At 38.2% G+C, this 20,565-nt stretch overlaps 1 protein-coding gene across 1 annotated transcript; it reads left to right on the top strand.

Moving 5' to 3' along the window:
* Window positions 1-3,687: 3,687 nt before the first annotated feature.
* LOC144641386 (uncharacterized) lies at window positions 3,688-20,443 on the top strand. Its single transcript, XM_078500399.1, has 4 exons — window positions 3,688-3,732; window positions 4,637-4,667; window positions 15,163-18,985; window positions 19,493-20,443. The coding sequence occupies exon 3, from the start codon at window positions 15,165-15,167 to the stop codon at window positions 18,981-18,983; it is 3,819 nt and encodes a 1,272-aa protein (XP_078356525.1). The 5' UTR covers window positions 3,688-3,732; window positions 4,637-4,667; window positions 15,163-15,164; the 3' UTR covers window positions 18,984-18,985; window positions 19,493-20,443.
* The last annotated feature ends 122 nt before the right edge of the window (window positions 20,444-20,565 follow it).

The raw sequence follows: 20,565 nt of genomic DNA, 5'->3' as shown, positions 1-20,565 counted from the left end.
TTTCGTTGTTTTGATGAATGTTTTGTACGTAAAGGAAGTCAAAAGAAGCAAAAATTAGGTCTAGGGGCATGAACAAAATTGGAGCACATTATAACGGATTTCACTTGGGTAAACTGAAAAACTCGCGCCGGAGGGGGGTGGCTGATTCCGTCCCCGCCGGTAACTTTCAGAATATTTTAAAAGTAATCAAAATGAAACTAAGAGGATATATAGCATGTTCGAATAGCTATCTTTATATAATTATACATCACATGGGAAGATGAAGTCACATCACGTGACAATTACATCATGATGTCAAAACAGCCGCCATTTTGGATCCGCGACTTGGATTTTAAAATTTTTGTAAAACGTCAGGAAACCGCCCAAAAGTACTAATTCATCAATAAAAACACAAAAAATTCAAATTCGAAGAGACGTGTCTGGCAATATGCCGTTGCCATGGTAACGTCAGTTGTTGACACAACAACCTATATTACCAAATTATTCTCAGATAAATTGCAGCAATGTTAATTTCTGTCAGTTTTGATTAACTTTTTTTCATTACAAAGATAACTCGTTGGCCACATATGTACGCTATGCGGACCTATTTTTCGGATGTCAGCGCTGGCACGTTTCCCATCCCAGGCTAAAAAGGGGTTAAAAAGTGCGTGACGCTGTAAGATGATAACTTCTCTCCCCCCTCCCCCCCCCCTTAAAAAAGGGAAATTAAGAAACCTTTAATACGGGTTTACCGCTCACGGTTCGAGTGTACGAGATGTAAACAGGGCTGCATTGTTAACTTTTAGGCCTGGTTCGAATTGCGGTTGTTTCGCCTACGAGTTGTTTCGCTAACGACCAGTTCGCTAACGAGTTAGGTCGTTTCGCCTACGTCTAAAGTCGTTTCGCTAACGAGCTGTAGGTCGTTTCGCTAACGTATAAAGTTAATACCCTGACGTCTCTTTTAGTTCTTTTTCATCATCAGAGAAACAAAGCTTCTTCATCAACAGAATGAGACAATCGAACTCACGCTCTTGCCGAAAGACAAACTCGAATCGCTTCAAAGAGTTAAGCTTGAAAGTCCGAAGTTAGCGAGCTCTAATTTCCAAGACTTAAAGACGCCATTTTGTTTCCCAGAAGGCAAATTGTGCATTGTAAATTCAAATTAGTATTTCTACTTTTCACCCGATTTTCAGAAGCGATTCTAGTTTGTTTTTTTGTTCAAGATTAACGCTAGTAAATGAAAACAACAAAGTAATCAAAGAAAGTGATAAATGATCGTCGCAGTGAATTTCCAATTTAAGCAATTGGAATAAAGAAGCCTGAAAAAAATTCAGGGCTTCAACGGGATGAAGCCCAAGGTTCAAGCTCTGAATTTTTCAAATTAAAGACTCAACGGGTCTTTAATGCGGATTGATTTGTTATTGTTATGTTCTATTAGTACATATCATAAAATATGAATCTTCATAATACGTTAGCGAAACGACCTACGGCTCGTTAGCGAAACGACTTCAGACGTAGGCGAATCGACCTAACTCGTTAGCGAACTGGTCGTTAGCGAAACAACTCGTAGGCGAAACAACCGGTTACCCCTGGTTCACACTAGCATAACGACAGGACATAACGAAATAAATAAATGTTATTTCCTTCCTAATGTACGGTGGCCCATATAGGACATGAGCAATTTTTTTTTTCGATTGAAATTTTAACTCAAATTTCAGTTACAAAAATCCGTATTGTGTAATTGTCTAAGCGTACAACTCGGATTTATACTAAAAAAAATCTTAGTTGTAAACATCGTTCAATGTACAACTCGGATTTTTACCGCAAAAATCCGAGTGTTAAATTTCCAGAAACACAACTCGGATTTTTAACACAAAAATCCGAGTTATTAAATTTTCAAAAACACAACTCGGATTTTAACCGCACAAATCCGAGTTGTTAAATTTCCAAAAACACAACTCGGATTTCTATCGCAGAAATCCGAGTTGTTAAATTTCCAAAAACACAACTCGGATTTTTACTTCAGACACGTGGTTTTCCGCCGGGAACAGCTTATAAAGTGCATGGTAAATAAAGGTGACGGGCCTACACAACTCCTACGTTCGTGACATCAGGCAAGACCAAGGTTTCGTTCGTGACATCAGGCAAGACCATGGTTTCATGGTTTCATGGTTTTTGCCTGAACTAAACTATATAGTGGCATATACAAAACGCAAAACAGTCAGTAGGACTTGCGCTTGATAGATTTCAAATTTATATTTGAATCATGTGGTGCCAACGTAACGCAACGAGCAAAAGAGGTAGTAAAATTCTAAACATCGAGCTTAAAAGACAGAGCGCTCGATCAAAATAATGCAAGAAGCATAGCCTTTACAACACAGAATGTCTCTCTGAAACCAACTTTCAGCTTTTTCATAGTAAAGCTGAAACAGTCTCTGGCGAAGCCGGACCAAGATAATCCGTGATAAGACAATACATCTTGCAACAGTATTGATTAAAATGCCGGGCCCGGCATCAATAACATGCAAGTAGTTTACATTTTCACGGAACATTTCAGATCTTGTCCTTCCAGAGCGAACATTTTGAGAGCTTAAAGCATATCTTGCAATTAGAATTTAGCCAAAACAAACTAAACTAGCACAACATGTGGCAGAGTACAGATTTAGAGGCGTCATTCAACTCTACAAACGGAAACCACGCAGCGCGGACTTATGACCTCTAGACACTTCCTTGGCCACAATCTTACGGCTCTACAATACATAATGCCTCCAAATAATAACAGTGCCCTCAGAAAGAAGTCAGAAGCAAATAAGGTCGAAAGACCGAGCACTTTAAGCTGTTCCCGGCGGAAAACCACGTGTCTGAAGTAAAAATCCGAGTTGTGTTTTTGGAAATTTAACAACTCGGATTTTTGCGATAGAAATCCGAGTTGTGTTTTTGGAAATTTAACAACTCGGATTTGTGGGGTAAAAATCCGAGTTGTGTTTTTGAAAATTTAACAACTCGCAGTTTTGTGTTAAAAATCTGAGTTGTGTTTTTGAAAATTTAACAACTCGGATTTTTGTGTTAAAAATCTGAGTTGCGTTTTTGAAAATTTAATAACTCGGATTTTAAAATCCGAGTTGTGTTTCTGGAAATTTAACAACTCGGATTTTTGCGGTAAAAATCCGAGTTGTACATTGAACGATGTTTACAACTAAGATTTTTTAGTATAAATCCGAGTTGTACGCCTAGACAATTACACTACGGATTTTTGTAACTGAAATTTGAGTTAAAATTTCAATCGAAAAAAAAATTTGCTCATGTCCTATATGGGCCACCGTACTAATGTCGTTATGCTTTCAACTATTTTTTTTTTTTTTCTGTTGTGTTGTTCACACTGATGACATAAAACATCAACGTAAGGCATGTTTTGCATTTGTGTGACCTTGCCGTTTTGTCGTTTATGCCGTTAGTGCAAACAAGGCGGATACGTGCTGCTGATATCATGGCAACAAAGGTGCAGTGCTTTGAATGCCCTTTATTATTTTGTAGATAGCTTGACTGATATTTATTCTGATTTTTAAAAACCTGTTACGTGTGTGAGCCTGATATTTATATTAAAGGTATCGAGACATGCGTAATTTCTGTGTACTTTCAAACATGCAAGCTGCTTGTGTGACGTAATTTGATAATCTTATTTGTATTTCTATTGCGAAATGTCGGGAAAGCCCCGATGATGGGTTTGCAGTTTTACTTTCTAAAGCGAGCCTGGTAAGTACGATTACTCTGTATTGCTTACATCACTCAACTGTTTACGGTTTAAAATAGACTCAAGTGTATTTTTATGGCGGAAATTAGTTGAACAGAGCAGATTATCAACGCCTTCACGGCAAATCGATCATCTGTTTTCAGTACAGAGAGTCGCTTGGTCCTGTGATCACAATACGACGATTATTGTTTTATGAAAGAACGGAAAACGATGATATCGTGCAAAGAGGAACACCACTATGCAGTATTACTAATTTCATTTGAATGACATGCATTGAAGACTCAGAACATACCAATTCAAGAAAAAATTAAAAGTATAAAACGAGTAAAGTAGCTGAAATGTAGGCTAGATCTGGTAGATAAACAACAGGGAGCAAATTTTCGACATTAAACTACTACCTCGCGTCTGACAGAGATCAACATTTAAAGAGGATAATGAACATTTTTACTGATTGTTGTTTTTTCTTTTCGCTGGGATTTTGTGAGCCGGGATTATTCGCCGCAAACTATGGCCAGCTGAAAGAAAGCAAGTAGAAGCTTAATTTGCATTTGAGGTCCCGGGTTCAAACGTTGTTTGGCTCATGTGTCGGATCCAGCTCAATCGACGGTTTGAATTTGGAAAGACCTTACAGCGTTGGCTGCTTTAGATTCATTGAGCTATGCACTAGCATCACCGACATAGACCTTACGATCGCTACTTAACTTAGGGAAAAAAACGTTAAGTTCAAACCAAAGCACAGAACGCCCATTCTAGTTAAATATTTGATCAAAATTACTCCTTTTAATGTACATGTATTTAATTTGAACTATCGTTGAGGTTCTCTTTAGCTACTTGTGAGTATTCGTAACAAAAAAAATACCAGAATTAAAACCGAATCAATGATGATGATGTTTCATTAAATTTCAGGGAAAGTTACTTTTTTCAACTCGCAACTCAGGTATGTAACCATTGTTTCCTTTAAAAATACTTCATTTATTGAAATTGTTTACGTTTGTCAAAAAAAGACAAAATAACAAAAAATAGTTTGCAAACATGAAAGGATTTATTTATGTACCTCAGGATATATATTTAGAATACCTAAGTTGGCTCAACTGGATTTTCAAGGTGTAACACCACTTAAGTTTATGAATTAACTACGTAGCCATTAACAATGCTATCGAAAAACCATCACCACAGTTGTATTAGATAAAGAGGAAATTTTTTATGACCAGTGTTAAATTGACATCGGCGTTACCATAGCGACGAAATGACGTCATTACGTTTTCACCTTCGCCCGTATTGCTCGGCACTAGGAGATTTTTTTCCGGAAATCGCTCAAAGGAGCTTGTACCACATATAACTGCCTCGATGTTCGCAAAGTTTGAACAAATTCTATAGAGCGTTTTCAAAATATTTGGGTATGAAGGTTTTTTTGGTTATAAATACAGTCAAAAACATACTAACGAGAAAATGGCGTAATATCTAAAGAAAACGACTCGCCTGTGGATTTCAGTTACATCTTGTAGTAGTTTGATTCCATTTAAAATCGTGTGTAAAACAGTGGTGGGGATTGCTTTGGTCGATGCGAGAAAAAAAAATTGATGAGCGTGCGTTCCGGTGCTCTTGTTGCCATTTTTGTTTATATTTTGGTCTATGCCTACAAAAGTGATAATAAATTAACAACCGCTTGATGAATTTTTTTTTAAATTTGACAAACTCGAGGTTTGTCATCAATTAATATGGCTTGCAAGTTTCAAGCTAATTGAAAACATTTGATGCAGTAAAATAGGGCTTCCAATGCACTGATTTTTTCTCGCAGATTTTGTGTTTACAAGCGAGTGTCCTCATTATTCACGGGCATTGTTTTCAAGTTTCAGTTGAGCCACCTTAAGTCATTTCAGCTCTACGCTCGTGTTTGAACATTCGCTCTTATATCCAATACTTGCCACTATATATATAGCTCGAGGTTTGTCATCAATTAATATGGCTTGCAAGTTTCAAGCCAATTGAAAAAATTTGATGCAGTAAAATAGGGCTTCCAATGTACTGATTTTTTCTCGCAGATTTTGTGTTGACAAGCGAGTGTCCTCATTATTCACGGGTATTGTTTTCAAGTTTCAGTTGAGCCACCTTAAGGTCGCGGGGGACACCTTAGGCTCATCATTATGCATTTATTTAAAGCGTATGCACGAAGTTCAACGACTGACATCGAGAACTTTACGACGAGATATTTGCATAAAAAATATGAGCACGCGCGCGTGATTTGATGTGTTTGCGTCTGGAATTGTTTGTCTCTTTGAAAACGCATTGTTCTCACCATAAAAGCGTGGAATATAATTACCATAATTACCATTTTGAAACCGTGTTTTGATCGGGACACCTTCGGAAATCTCAAAGTTTGGACTTTTCCGACAATTTTGTGGCAGAGAATTCAGCGCGGATATAGAACTTCATGAGCTGCCACTGCAGAGAGGTAAACTAGGAATACTGTAGTGTGTCATAACAGAGGCGGAATTTTAAAAGAGCGCTTTTAGAAAGAGGTAGAAGGCATTCAATTAAAATTTGCGCATTTAAACCGCCATAACTTGCTGGAAAACTTTAAATTAAAAAATCCGCTTCTGTTATGACACACTAGAGATATTGACTGATTAGTTTTTGACAAGATCACAGTGTGCTGTCTCCTACTCGTTCTACAAACTCTGCCACGAAATCATGTTCTTCCCAATTTGGCAGTATTGTTGCTATAACATCGCCGTTAGGTACAATCTACCAAATAAAAGATGACATACATAATCTTTTATCATTTCTTTATGTCTCTGTAAAATTTGAGCTTAATCACATTCATAACAGCCGAGGAATAAGCGTTTTAAAAGATGCAGGTCAAGCAAAATTTCGCTTCATGAATTTATTCATGCTGTATATATCCCCCGCGACCTTAAGTCATTTCAGCTCTACGCTCGTGTTTGAACATTCGCTGTTTTATCCAATACTTGTCACTATATATATAGCTATTTACATAAAGTGTGCGCGAATCACAGTCTTGATATACGCACAACCTCGTTATCGAATATACATTTTTATGTATTTTTTTTATTGCAACACACAGAAAAAAAAAATAATATATAGCCTACTTACAGAACAATTACTTAGGTTACCTACATGACTTAACGTACAATTACTTACATTTTTACATTTCACTGCATTATAATTGCTTACATTCTTCACACTACTTACACTACATACATTACTCACATGCCGGTTACATTGCCTAATGTACAATAAGTTACATTTGTTACGAGACATACTACATCACATTGCTTACGGAAACTTCAGTTATTATATTCACTATTTAGCTCTCCCTATTTACCCTAATGGACGTATAAATAAAGGACGAAGAACTTATTTTACTAAAAAAAAAGATTAAGGTAAATTTTCACATCTTAGTTTATAGTCAATTGTTTTAAACTCAGCCCAGTTAAGAATTCTCTCATTAATTTTCTGAAAATGGAGGTAGTAATTTGCAAACAGGAGGCAGAAGTTAAATTTCCTTAGGATGTTGTGTAAAACACCCTAATCCCTGGTGGGGATTGCTTTGGTCGATGCGAGAAAAAAAAATTGATGAGCGTGCGTTCCGGTGCTCTTGTTGCCATTTTTGTTTATATTTTGGTCTATGCCTACAAAAGTGATAATAAATTAACAACCGCTTGATGAATTTTTTTTTAAATTTGACAAACTCGAGGTTTGTCATCAATTAATATGGCTTGCAAGTTTCAAGCTAATTGAAAACATTTGATGCAGTAAAATAGGGCTTCCAATGCACTGATTTTTTCTCGCAGATTTTGTGTTTACAAGCGAGTGTCCTCATTATTCACGGGCATTGTTTTCAAGTTTCAGTTGAGCCACCTTAAGTCATTTCAGCTCTACGCTCGTGTTTGAACATTCGCTCTTATATCCAATACTTGCCACTATATATATAGCTCGAGGTTTGTCATCAATTAATATGGCTTGCAAGTTTCAAGCCAATTGAAAAAATTTGATGCAGTAAAATAGGGCTTCCAATGCACTGATTTTTTCTCGCAGATTTTGTGTTTACAAGCGAGTGTCCTCATTATTCACGGGCATTGTTTTCAAGTTTCAGTTGAGCCACCTTAAGTCATTTCAGCTCTACGCTCGTGTTTGAACATTCGCTCTTATATCCAATACTTGCCACTATATATATAGCTCGAGGTTTGTCATCAATTAATATGGCTTGCAAGTTTCAAGCCAATTGAAAAAATTTGATGCAGTAAAATAGGGCTTCCAATGTACTGATTTTTTCTCGCAGATTTTGTGTTTACAAGCGAGTGTCCTCATTATTCACGGGTATTGTTTTCAAGTTTCAGTTGAGCCACCTTAAGGTCGCGGGGGACACCTTAGGCTCATCATTATGCATTTATTTAAAGCGTATGCACGAAGTTCAACGACTGACATCGAGAACTTTACGACGAGATATTTGCATAAAAAATATGAGCACGCGCGCGTGATTTGATGTGTTTGCGTCTGGAATTGTTTGTCTCTTTGAAAACGCATTGTTCTCACCATAAAAGCGTGGAATATAATTACCATAATTACCATTTTGAAACCGTGTTTTGATCGGGACACCTTCGGAAATCTCAAAGTTTGGACTTTTCCGACAATTTTGTGGCAGAGAATTCAGCGCGGATATAGAACTTCATGAGCTGCCACTGCAGAGAGGTAAACTAGGAATACTGTAGTGTGTCATAACAGAGGCGGAATTTTAAAAGAGCGCTTTTAGAAAGAGGTAGAAGGCATACAATTAAAATTTGCGCATTTAAACCGCCATAACTTGCTGGAAAACTTTAAATTAAAAAATCCGCTTCTGTTATGACACACTAGAGATATTGACTGATTAGTTTTTGACAAGATCACAGTGTGCTGTCTCCTACTCGTTCTACAAACTCTGCCACGAAATCATGTTCTTCCCAATTTGGCAGTATTGTTGCTATAACATCGCCGTTAGGTACAATCTACCAAATAAAAGATGACATACATAATCTTTTATCATTTCTTTATGTCTCTGTAAAATTTGAGCTTAATCACATTCATAACAGCCGAGGAATAAGCGTTTTAAAAGATGCAGGTCAAGCAAAATTTCGCTTCATGAATTTATTCATGCTGTATATATCCCCCGCGACCTTAAGTCATTTCAGCTCTACGCTCGTGTTTGAACATTCGCTGTTTTATCCAATACTTGTCACTATATATATAGCTATTTACATAAAGTGTGCGCGAATCACAGTCTTGATATACGCACAACCTCGTTATCGAATATACATTTTTATGTATTTTTTTTATTGCAACACACAGAAAAAAAAAATAATATATAGCCTACTTACAGAACAATTACTTAGGTTACCTACATGACTTAACGTACAATTACTTACATTTTTACATTTCACTGCATTATAATTGCTTACATTCTTCACACTACTTACACTACATACATTACTCACATGCCGGTTACATTGCCTAATGTACAATAAGTTACATTTGTTACGAGACATACTACATCACATTGCTTACGGAAACTTCAGTTATTATATTCACTATTTAGCTCTCCCTATTTACCCTAATGGACGTTTAAATAAAGGACGAAGAACTTATTTTACTAAAAAAAAAGAGATTAAGGTAAATTTTCACATCTTAGTTTATAGTCAATTGTTTTAAACTCAGCCCAGTTAAGAATTCTCTCATTAATTTTCTGAAAATGGAGGTAGTAATTTGCAAACAGGAGGCAGAAGTTAAATTTCCTTAGGGTGTTGTCCTTAGAGTGTGGTACGCCAAAGAGAAATTCGTAGCTCAGTTGTAGGAGAAATAGAGGCGTTATGCATCCCATTGAACCACAGTAATACTTTGTTGTGAAAAGATATTGTTTCACTACATTCTTGAAATGTATGGAGAGCTGAATCAGGCTCACCACAATAAAAACATCTGTTGTTATGCGTAATTCCATAGAGATTGAGCTGTTTCTTTGTCACCACAATTCGATGAATTAGCTTATAATAAAATTCTCTCAATCTTTTTTCTTTACAAATATGTTTTACTCTGGTGAAGATTTCACGCCAAGGCAAGGCTGCCGGAGCAAGGTCACGCTCCCATTTCAATGGACCGGTGGCTTGAGTCTTATTGTTATGAAGAAAAAGCCAATAGAAATCTTTGGATTTGAGTTTTAATAGGTCTATAGTTAATTGGGGCGATAGCTGAAACGACTTAGTGCCGGTTAGAAAATCGAAATTTGGTCTGACCCGGCCCTTGGCTTTTTCAAATAGGGCTTTTGGTATTGCGGATATTACTTGGAAGTATTGAAGAAAGTTGCATTGTATTCCATATCGTTGTTTAAACTGTTCAAATGGCAAATATTTCCCGTTATTATCAATGACATCTTGCAAAGTAAGGGCACCCTTATCAACCCAGTCTTGATAGAAAAAAGTCTTACCGTCAATTTGGTTCTCTTTGTTATTAAAGAGAATCATCTGAAAAATAAGCGACTGGATTGCAGAGATGTATTTGCTGGGGATGTCTAACATGGACGCAGAATAAACAATCTGGGATAGTCCCAGCGTCTTTGCTATCAAGCTCCTCCCAAAAAGAGTGAGATGTCGCGAGCGCCAACCAGCTAGCTTCGTTTTTAGATTATCGATCTTCCTAGAGACATTTTTTTGCTCGTTTTTAAGACAATCATAGGAGATAAAAGTACCTAATACCTTAATCGGTTCATCGGTCCATGCCAGACCAAGAGGCTTACCACGGTAGGATCTCCAAGGCCCCAACCACATGGCTTTTGTTTTTGACTTATTTAAGCGAAGTCCTGAGATGACTCCAAAATCATCCAGAATGGCCAGTGCATTCTCCACAGAAGTAACGTTCTTACAGATGAGAGAAGTGTCATTAGCAAACTGGCTCAGTTTAATTTCTTTATTGAACAGCTGAACCCCTTGAACAGTTTTATCGTGCCTTATTTTGGCAGCGAGGATCTCAGCTACCAAAATATAAAGATATGGCGACAAGGGGCAACCTTGTCTAACACCTCTCCACAAGAATATTTGTTTCGTAGTAAATCAGTTGTTAATAACCGAACTTTCAACGTTACAATTGAATGTCCTGACCCAGCGTTTGATACTTTCACCAAAATTAAATCTCGACAAGGCTTGGTCTATAACAGGCCACTCACCTGTGTCAAACGCTTTCTTAAAGTCCAGCTGCAACAAGATGCCGGGAACATTTTGCTTTTCTGATTGCTCAAGTACGTCATTTATTAATCTAATATTTTGGCCAATAAATCTATCTTTCATAAAGCCGGACTGGTCCGAATGTATTAACTGAGGGAGTACATTTTTTATTCTTGACGCTATTGCTTTAGAAGCAATTTTATAATCCACGTTCAATAAGTTAATTCGACGCCAGTTGGATAACTCAAGGAGGTCCGAGTCATCTTTTGGGATCAACGTGATTACTCCTCTTTTTTGGGATATAGACATTTCCCCCTGAAAGTAGGCGGCATTGAGGCTCTCAAGTAGATCTGGTGCAAGAAGATCGAAGAATTCATCGTAAAATTCGATAGTGAAACCGTCTTCCCCAGGTGACTTCCCATTACTGAAGGTCTTTAAAACCCGACGGCATTCCTCGAGAGTCAACTCACCTTCTAGGGCATTCTTATCTTCTTCGGATAATTGCGGCAAATCGATATTTTCAGTGAAGTTGTCAAACAGCCCTTGCGAACCAGCATATTCCGAAGAGTACAAATTTTCGTAAAATTCCTCTATGCGCTTTAGTATTTCACTATCATTGACAACAGTTTGGCTGTCAGATACTCTAAGTTCAACTATAGTTTTCTGCATGAAATTTCTGGCCTCCAGATTAAAGAAGTACTTGGTCGGCTTCTCACCCTGTTCCACCCATCTTAATTTTGATCTAAATATTGCACCCTCACCTCGTTTGTCATAGAAATATTGCAATTCTTTTTTTAATTTGTCCTGCTCTGATTGTTTAGGTTCCAGCTCGCTTTGGGGGCCAGAATAGTTAAGGATTTCTATGTCCAGTTCCGCTAGGTGCTTCTCTACATTCTCGATATATGCTCTCATGGTTCTCGCTTTATTTTTTGAAAATGCAATAGTGACACCCCGTAATTCCATCTTAATCAACTCCCACTTTAGCCTCATGTCTTCAATCTCCGCATATTTCGCCTTGATCACCGGGTAGTTATTTTTAATTTGCATTTTAAATTCTTGATCTTTCAAGAGAGAGTTGTTGAATTTCCAAAGGCCCGGGCCGCGTTTATTATTAGCCATTTTCACACCCAGTCTCACCGCTCTGTGATCTGGTGCGACTGAGATCTTGATATCAGCAACGAAGACTTGTGGACTCATCAACTTAGCAATGAGAAAGTAATCAATTCTAGACTTCATTTTTAGCGCTTTGGACTCATAGGTGTAGAATTTGCCACTGGGATTCTTAACTCTCAAAATGTCGACAAGATTGAACTCCCTAGACAGTGACAGCACTTGTTCACGATAAGCGGTTGGTCTCCAAGGAATACCCCCAGTTTTGTCGATCGCTTCCAAAGCAACATTCCAATCACCCCCGACAATTTGTTCACTGATATTTGCATTAGAAGACAGAAATTGGTTTAACGATGAAATAAAATTTAGTTGAGAGTCAAGGTTGTTTGGAGCATAAATATTACACAGGGAAACCCTGACTGAATTAAAACTCAAGTTTGCCAAAACGATCCGACCTTCATCATCAGAAAACTGGGATTTAATCGAAACAATATTTGTCGACGGGTTCAAAAGGATGCAAACACCTTTTTTATGATTCGTACCATGAGAAAATAATATTTTCCCTCCCCATTCGTTTCTCCAAATTGTTTCGTCTTTAGGCTCGGAATAAGTCTCTTGAAGAAAATAGCAATGACATTTTTGGTCCTTAAGATAAGAGAAAATAGATCTTCGCTTACGTTGATTTTTTAGGCCTCGTACATTTAAAGAGATAATTTTGCAAGCAGTGGTGTCAAGCATGTAAACAAAAAACGCAAGTGTTTACGAACTAGTTAATACAAGAAAAAAATAGAAAGGTATGGTGTACAACCAGAAAGTACAAAAACTTACAAAGATACACTAATAAATAAGATAAGCTTTCGAAACCGCGATTGTCATCCCAACTGCTAGCTATGTCAACTACTTAAATATCGTCGAGGTCCTCCACACAGAAAATTCTAATGGGATTACCATCAGGGGACGTTTTTACATAAATCTTACCGTCTAGTGTCCATAAATTATGAAGAGTTCCATTTCGTCTCCGTTTACTTGCCTCAGCCACAACGCTCTTCCTGTATGGGGTAAGATTTTCGTGGATGAAGATCAGGGCTTCAGGTGTGAGGGAGTAGCTTGGAAAAATATCTGATACCTTTACACGCTTGAGCTTGGTGCGCTCCCTGTACAACTTAGATTTGGTTTTATGGCTTGTAAATTTCACTATTATTGGTGGTATACCCTTGTCCCGCTTTAACTTATGACAGATTTCAATGTCGCTCGGCTCAATGGAGACATTTATTGCTTCGGCGACTTTACGGACGGCTTCCTCCGCGTTTAAGTACAAATTGTCGGGAATTCCATGGATTTCAATCGAATTTTTTCTTGTGTATTGTTCGAGATTGTCTAGCGCGTCCTCCAGTCGGTCCGTTTCGTACTTTTGATCAATGAGCTTTTCAGCACTCTTTCTTATCTCATTGTGAGCTTTGTCAAGCTTCTTTTGAAGGGCTGTGTTGGCTGAAATGGCTTTGTCTAAGGAGTCTTTGACTTTCTTCATCTCCGTGTCACTGAACTCCAGCGATGCTTTTAAATCTGATACTTCTTTCCGCAGCGCTTGGTTTTCTTTAGTAATGTTAGTGATTGAAGTTTGAATGTTTATCAATAATGTTTTAATTTCCAGCAGAGAGGGTTCCTCATCATCTTGTTCGCTGTCGTCTTTTTCTTTTGTGCCTTCGGCTTCTTCATTGTTCGACGCCATGTTGAGACGTTTCGCGGCGTTGGGTTCTTCGTCCGTAGAGCCGCGAGCTCCTCGTTTTTTTTTTTTTTTTTTAGGAGGCATTGACAGGAGAATGTCCAGATAACAACATGAGACGTAAGAGAAGGCTCGTGTCCTGAGAATAAGGAGCAGAAGGGAAGGAATTATCTCAGCTCCAAAACTCGCGTCCGCCTCGTAAGAGCGACATGCGCATCCCATTCCTATAAATGTTTTTATGTGTCATCCTTGGGCTTGGACTCAAAATGAACTTTGACGTCTTTAGCTCCGGAATGGACTTCGCGTTTTGCATGGAATTCCCCAGGGAACAGATCAGGTTTTCTTAATTTTAACTCAAAATTTTCCCCCTGCTCAAAGGAATTCTTGTTTTTCTTTAACTGCTGTAAATTTTGGCGTGCCAGAGCTTGCTTTGTTTTCACTTTCTTGATAGTTTTACCACTTCAATCCGCTGCTCACAAGCAGCGATAGTTACGGAATCTTCTGGATAAACTCACAATACTTCGCGAACGTTATAAAAGCGCTAACGTTTAACCATCATTTAGAATTCGAACAAGTTATTTTCATACTGTTTATTTAACTGAAAAACATCTTCTTCTTGCTCCATACTAAACACAAATGTTGAGAGATATTTGTGATTGGCCGCTTTAAACGATTTTGAGAGATCGTAATCTTGGACAAAGTCTGCCAAGTTTCCCAATTCTTCCGTAAGGGACGCTACAGTTGGGTATACAGAAGTCAATCTCTCCACATGTTCCGCTATAAAATCATTTAACTAAGGGGATTTAAGTCACTTTGACTGGATATAATCGTGCTCTGTCTTCCCTTAACTTCCTCTATAGTAGGTAAAGGAATTAAACGGGCAAACGAACAAACGAACCAAGGAAACAGAGGAACAAAAAAAATAAAGCCTGCTAGAACTGGCGGTGGTCACTATGAAGGCTGACACACTGATCACGGTAACAACGAGTACTTTGTAAAAGACTACACTAAACTGAATGGCCTAGAAAATACACACGAATATATTCTAAAGGGACAGACCATGAACGTAATGGCGCTCCTTAAAATATCTAATTGCCGTAACCGTTCATCAGTAGGATGCCTAAAATGCGTGCAATTCCACAATTGGTTTCGGCTCCATTAAACCGATAAATTCCGATTAAGTAACAAACTAAACTACTACACCGTAGATACAAACTTTCAAAAAACTAAACTACTAGGTACAATTTTCTAAAAGAACGAGACCAAAAAAATAAAACAAGGAAAACGTAGCTCCGCGGCTAGAAAAGTAAAAATAATGAGAGAGCATGACGACATATAGAGCGAAATGATTTGATTTGAATGAATGATTTGATGTTCTATCTCCGGCCTAGATATGGAAATTATCGACAGAAAAAAAGAAGCAGAAAATTATGGACACCAGGGAAATGTATTTCATTCTCGCGGTGAATATGTCAAAGCAAAAGAATATCACGAGAAAGCACTTTCGATCAGAATAGAAATTGGTGACAGAGAAGGAGAGGCGACAGATTATGGAAACCTGGCAGCCGTGTTTTATTCTCGTGGTAAATATCACAAGGCAAAACTGTATTTCGAAACGGCACTGGCAATCAGCAAAGAAATAGGTGACAAGGGAGGCGAAGCGACAGCTTATGGAAACCTAGGAACTGTGTTTCATTCTATTGGTGAATCTTCCAAAGCTAAAGAATATCTCGAGAATGCTCTTGCAATCAGACTAGAAATTGGTGACAGAATGGGAGAAGGCGCGGATTATGGAAACTTAGCAGTTGTGTGCCAATGTCTTGGTGAACATGTCAAGGCTAGAGAATATCGTGAGAAATCGCTCGTGATCAGAATAGCTATTGGCGACAAAGCAGGAGAAGCAGCAGTTTACGAAAGCCTAGGAACTTCGTACCATTATCTTTCTCAATACAACCAGGCCAAAAAATATCATGAAAAAGCGCTCACGATAAAATTGGCGATTGGTGACAGAGCAGGAATGGCGGCATCTTTCCAAAACTTAGGAACTACCTTTCAATCTGTTGGTGAATATGTAAACGCTAAACAATACCTCGAGAAGGCACTGGCGATCAGAGTGGAAATTGGTGATAGAGCGGGAGAAGCAGCAAATTATGCAAACTTAGGAATTATGTGCCAATCTCTTGGTGATTTTATGAAGTCTAAAGAATATTTCGAGAAAGCCCTTGCAATCAGAAAAGAACTTGGAGACAAAGCAGGAGAAGCATCAGATTATGAAAACCTCGGAAGTTTGTATCAATCTCTTGGTGAATACTTCAAAGCTAAAGAAAATTATGATAAGGCTCTGACAGTCAGAACAGAAATTGGTTACAGGGAAGGAGAAACCGTATCTCACGCAAAACTGGTAACTGTGTTTCAATCCCTTGGTCAATATGTCCAGGCTAAAAAACACATGGAACAGGCAATTGAGATCAGTAGTGAAATCGGTGACAAGGAAGGAAAAGCTGTCGTTCATGAAAATTTGGCAGCTGGGTTTCATTCTCTCGGTGAATATGATAAAGCTAAAGAAAACTTTGAAAAAGCACTTGAAATAAGAAAAGAAATTGGAAACAGAAGAGAAGAAGCGGCTGATTATGGAAACCTAGGAACGTTGTTTCATTCTAAAGGTGAATATGTCAAGGCTAAACAATATCTTGAACAGGCGCTTGAGATCAGAAGAGCTATTGGTGACAGAGCAGGAGAAGCAGCAGATAATGGAAATCTAGGACAAGTTTTGCTATCTCTTGGTGAATTTGTTAAGGCTAAAGAACATCTTCAGGAAGCACTAGCGATAAGAAAAGAAATTGGGGACAGACAAGGAGAAGCGACAGCTTATGGAAATCTTGGAACTGTGTTTCATTCTATTGGTGAATATGTCAAGGCTAAAGAATATCTTAAGGATGCACTTGCGATTAGAAAAGAAATTGGAGACAGACAAGGAGAAGCGACAGCTTATGGAAACCTTGGAACTGTGTTCCATTCTATTGGCGAGTATTTGAAGGCTAAAGAATATCTCGAGAAGGCACTTGCGATTAGTACAGCTATTGGTGACAGAGAAGGAGAAGCAACAGACTATGCAAACTTAGGAAGTGTTTTTCTATCTCTTGGTGAACATTTCGAGGCTAAAGAAAATGTTAAGAAGGCACTTGCGATTAGAGAGGAAATCCGTGACAAAAAAGGAGAGGCAGCAGTTTATGGAAACTTGGGAAATGTTTGCCGATTTCTTGGTGAAAGTGTCAATGCGAAAATAAACATAAGGAACGCACTTTCGATTAGAAAAGAAATTGAAGACAAAGAGGGAGAAGGAAAAGATTATGAAAACCTAGGAACTGTCTACCAATCTTTTGGTGATCATGTTAACACTAAGAAATATATCGAGAAAGCACTTTCGATCAAAACTGAGATTGGTGACAAAGCAGGGGAAGCAGCATGTTATATAAACCTTGGAATGGTATTTCAATCTATTGGTCAATATGTTGAGGCTAAAGAACATCTTGAGAAAGCACTTGCGATCTGTAAGCAAATTGGTGACAGAAAAGGAGAAGCTGCGGCCTACGGAAACCTTGCAACTGCGTATCTCTCTATTGGCGACTACATTAATGGAGAGAAGTATCTTCGTAAGGCACTTTCAATTTATAAAGATACCGGAGACGGTGAAAAGGAGTACGAATACCAATGTAAAATTGCATTGGCGAAACTGTCACAAAGACAGATCGACAAAGCGTATTGGCTTCTATTTTCAATAATTGATAAGAACGAGAAGTTGCGAAGTTTTCTTGCTGGTGACGATCAATTTAACGTATGCTTTGCAGACTTGCACACTATTCCATATCAAGTGCTGAGTTTCTTTTTCTGTGCCGCTGGAGATCCTCGCGGGGCCCTTTCTGCTGTTGAGCTGGGACGAGCCAGAGCCCTGGCCGACCTAATGGTAGCTCAGTACTCTTTGGAGAATGACATTTCAGCTAATCCACGATCTTGGGTTGGTATTGAAAGGACCATGACCAAAGAAAAAAACTGTGCTTGTCTTTACATTTCTTATTATGCTCAAAATATATTTTTGTGGGTTCTCAAAACAAACGGGATCATTCGTTTGCGAAGAATAACGCTGAGTGAAAACATTGTTGATCATGGATCAATTTCAAATCTGGATGAATTTTTGGTTCAGGGCTTCCGAAACTTTGGAATTCCACCTGAGGAGAAATGTGAAGATCAAATTTTACATTGCATGCAAATTGAACCAAAATTATCCCTGGAGCAGGGCCGGGTGGCTTTTCGCCTTGTAGAAGCTGATGACAAAGAAATCCAAGATCCCAAACCGAGCCTACCTCTGTTGTACAAAGTGATTATTTATCCAGTTGCTGACCTACTTAAGGAATCCGAAATCGTCATTGTTCCTGATCGCTCCCTCTACAAAGTTCCGTTTGCAGCTTTAATGGACGAAAATGGGAAGTATCTGTCAGATACTTACAGGATTCGTATCGTTCCTTCTTTGACGACGCTCAAGCTCATTCAAGATAGTCCAGCAGACTATCACAGCCAGAATGGTGCACTGATAGTGGGAGACCCTGAAGTTGGTCAAGTACTTCACAAGGGGTATTTCGACAATATAAAGCCACTGCCCCATGCAAGAGAGGAAGCAGAAATGATTGGACGACTGCTAGGCGTTCAGCCTTTGCTTGGACAGCACGCAACAAAGCAGGCTGTACTTCGAATGATACATTCAGTGAGTCTGATACATTTTGCAGCACATGGTCGTTCAGAAAGGGGTGAAATTATTCTTTCGCCCCTTCGTTCTTCTACTAGGTTTCCTCAAGAAGAAGACTACTTATTGACAATGTCTGACATTTCACGAGTTCACGTGCGAGCTAAACTGGTGGTACTTAGCTGTTGTTACAGTGCGCGTGGACGGATAAGAGCAGAGGGAGTTGTTGGAATCGCAAGAGCGTTCTTAGGATCTGGTGCACGCTCAGTGTTGGTTGCACTGTGGGCCCTAGAAGACAGAGCAACATTGCAGTTCATGAGTCGTTTCTACGAGCACCTTGTCCGTGGGGAAAGTGCCAGTGAATCTCTTCATGAGGCCATGAAATGGATGAGAACTAACGGTTTCTCTGACGTGGCGGACTGGGCACCCTTTATGCTGATTGGAGATAACGTGACGTTTGATTTTGGAACATAAAAGTGAGTTTAAAGAATCATATTTCACGTTAAAAACTTACCTTGCTTTTCAGGGTTTTCACAGCTGCAGATCGTAAGAAGGAAACAACAGCTGTTCTTTCTTAAAACTCACTTGTCATCGAGTAAGGTGATAATTTTAAATAAAATATCTCAGCTAGCTTCAAACATCTGCGTCGAGACATGTGAACTGATCACCCTTTAGCAGCAGTGATCTGCCTGCATGCTAAACATCCTCATATGTGGAGAAATATTTATTTCTATTTCCCTGTTCTTGCCATTATCTTAACAGCATTATTGGCACTATTTTGTTGTTTAAAATCAATGCTCTTTGTCGAGGTTCGGGATTGTTAATTGGGATAAATACTGCTACGTCACATTAAGGACTTAAAAAGCCCTTCGATGTCTAATTAGTTAATTAATTATATGATCGATTAATACATTTCTTGTATGAGACCACCATACCTTACAATTCTTATTTGTCGTTCTCTTTGTTATTTTTATTGTCTTTAGTTTTCAAGAAAGAAGACGCAATCACTGGAGCATTTAAATGGAGACGCGAGAACGCAAGATCTAATCGGACTAAGAAACTCTGTCCAGGTGTTAATTAGATACTGATGACTTTTATAACTACGCGACTTTAAAATTTCCCTTTGCCCTCAATACCCGAGAAGAAACCTGTACGGGGAAGCTCTATCCAATCCTAGAACAAGATGAAGTACGGTTGCGACAGTCTTAGTTAACACTGAGTTGAATTTGTGTCAACTTGGGGTTTACGGGATACTGTCTCCAAGTGATACAGTAAAAACCAGCGAGTAAGAACGTAACATTTAAGAACCTGTTAGGCTTAAATTTGAAAAGATTCTTATTTTCTAAAATTGATTAAAAATGTTTAGTTTTTGGAAATTAGTTTCGACAAGGCTTTACTGTACATGTAAACAATGTCATGTTCTGAATTATTTGTGCTTTATTTTTACATAAACACTTGTGTACATGTGGAATGAAAATTTTATACAAATAATGTAAATCTAGTAACTATGCCTCAATAGCCAAAAAATATGTTAACTTCCGTTTATGTAAGAACCTGTTTAGGCTAACCTGGAAAAATTAGGTGCTTACTCGCGGTTTTTTACTGTATAATGTATAAAATGTGTGGTTCAAATTCTCAAGATTTTTTAAATATTTAAATTTCAACTAGTCCGCAAGTAGTTACTCCCTCTCGCATGTCATTAGTTACATATTTTGATAACTCGATGATATTTTTGTGTTTTTTAAGGTAGAGCTTAGAGCTAAGTATTAATAGCCACTTGCATCTACCATGATTATTTAGGATTAAAAAAGAGAAAGATTAAAAACAAAACAAATAGAAATAGAACAATTGATATAAACCTCCTTCAGGGCACGAGTTTAGGCAGGGGTGTGAACTTATCAAAAATAAGCTGTATGGTATAAGCCAATACGAATGGCAATAGCTCTTATCGAAGTTGAGCACGCCACCCAAACGATCCAGCGGTATTTTTGTGAGTAAACATCAAAGCGAGGCTATCGGGTCAACATCGATCAGACTTGGTTGAACTTGTGTGAGA

The sequence above is a fragment of the Oculina patagonica genome, unplaced genomic scaffold (genome assembly GCF_052425735.1).
Source record: "Oculina patagonica isolate OP01 unplaced genomic scaffold, crgOcupat unplaced9, whole genome shotgun sequence".
Lineage (NCBI taxonomy): Eukaryota > Metazoa > Cnidaria > Anthozoa > Scleractinia > Oculinidae > Oculina > Oculina patagonica.
The sequence above is the reverse complement of the archived record's forward strand: the minus strand, read 5'-3'. Positions and strand labels throughout refer to the sequence as shown.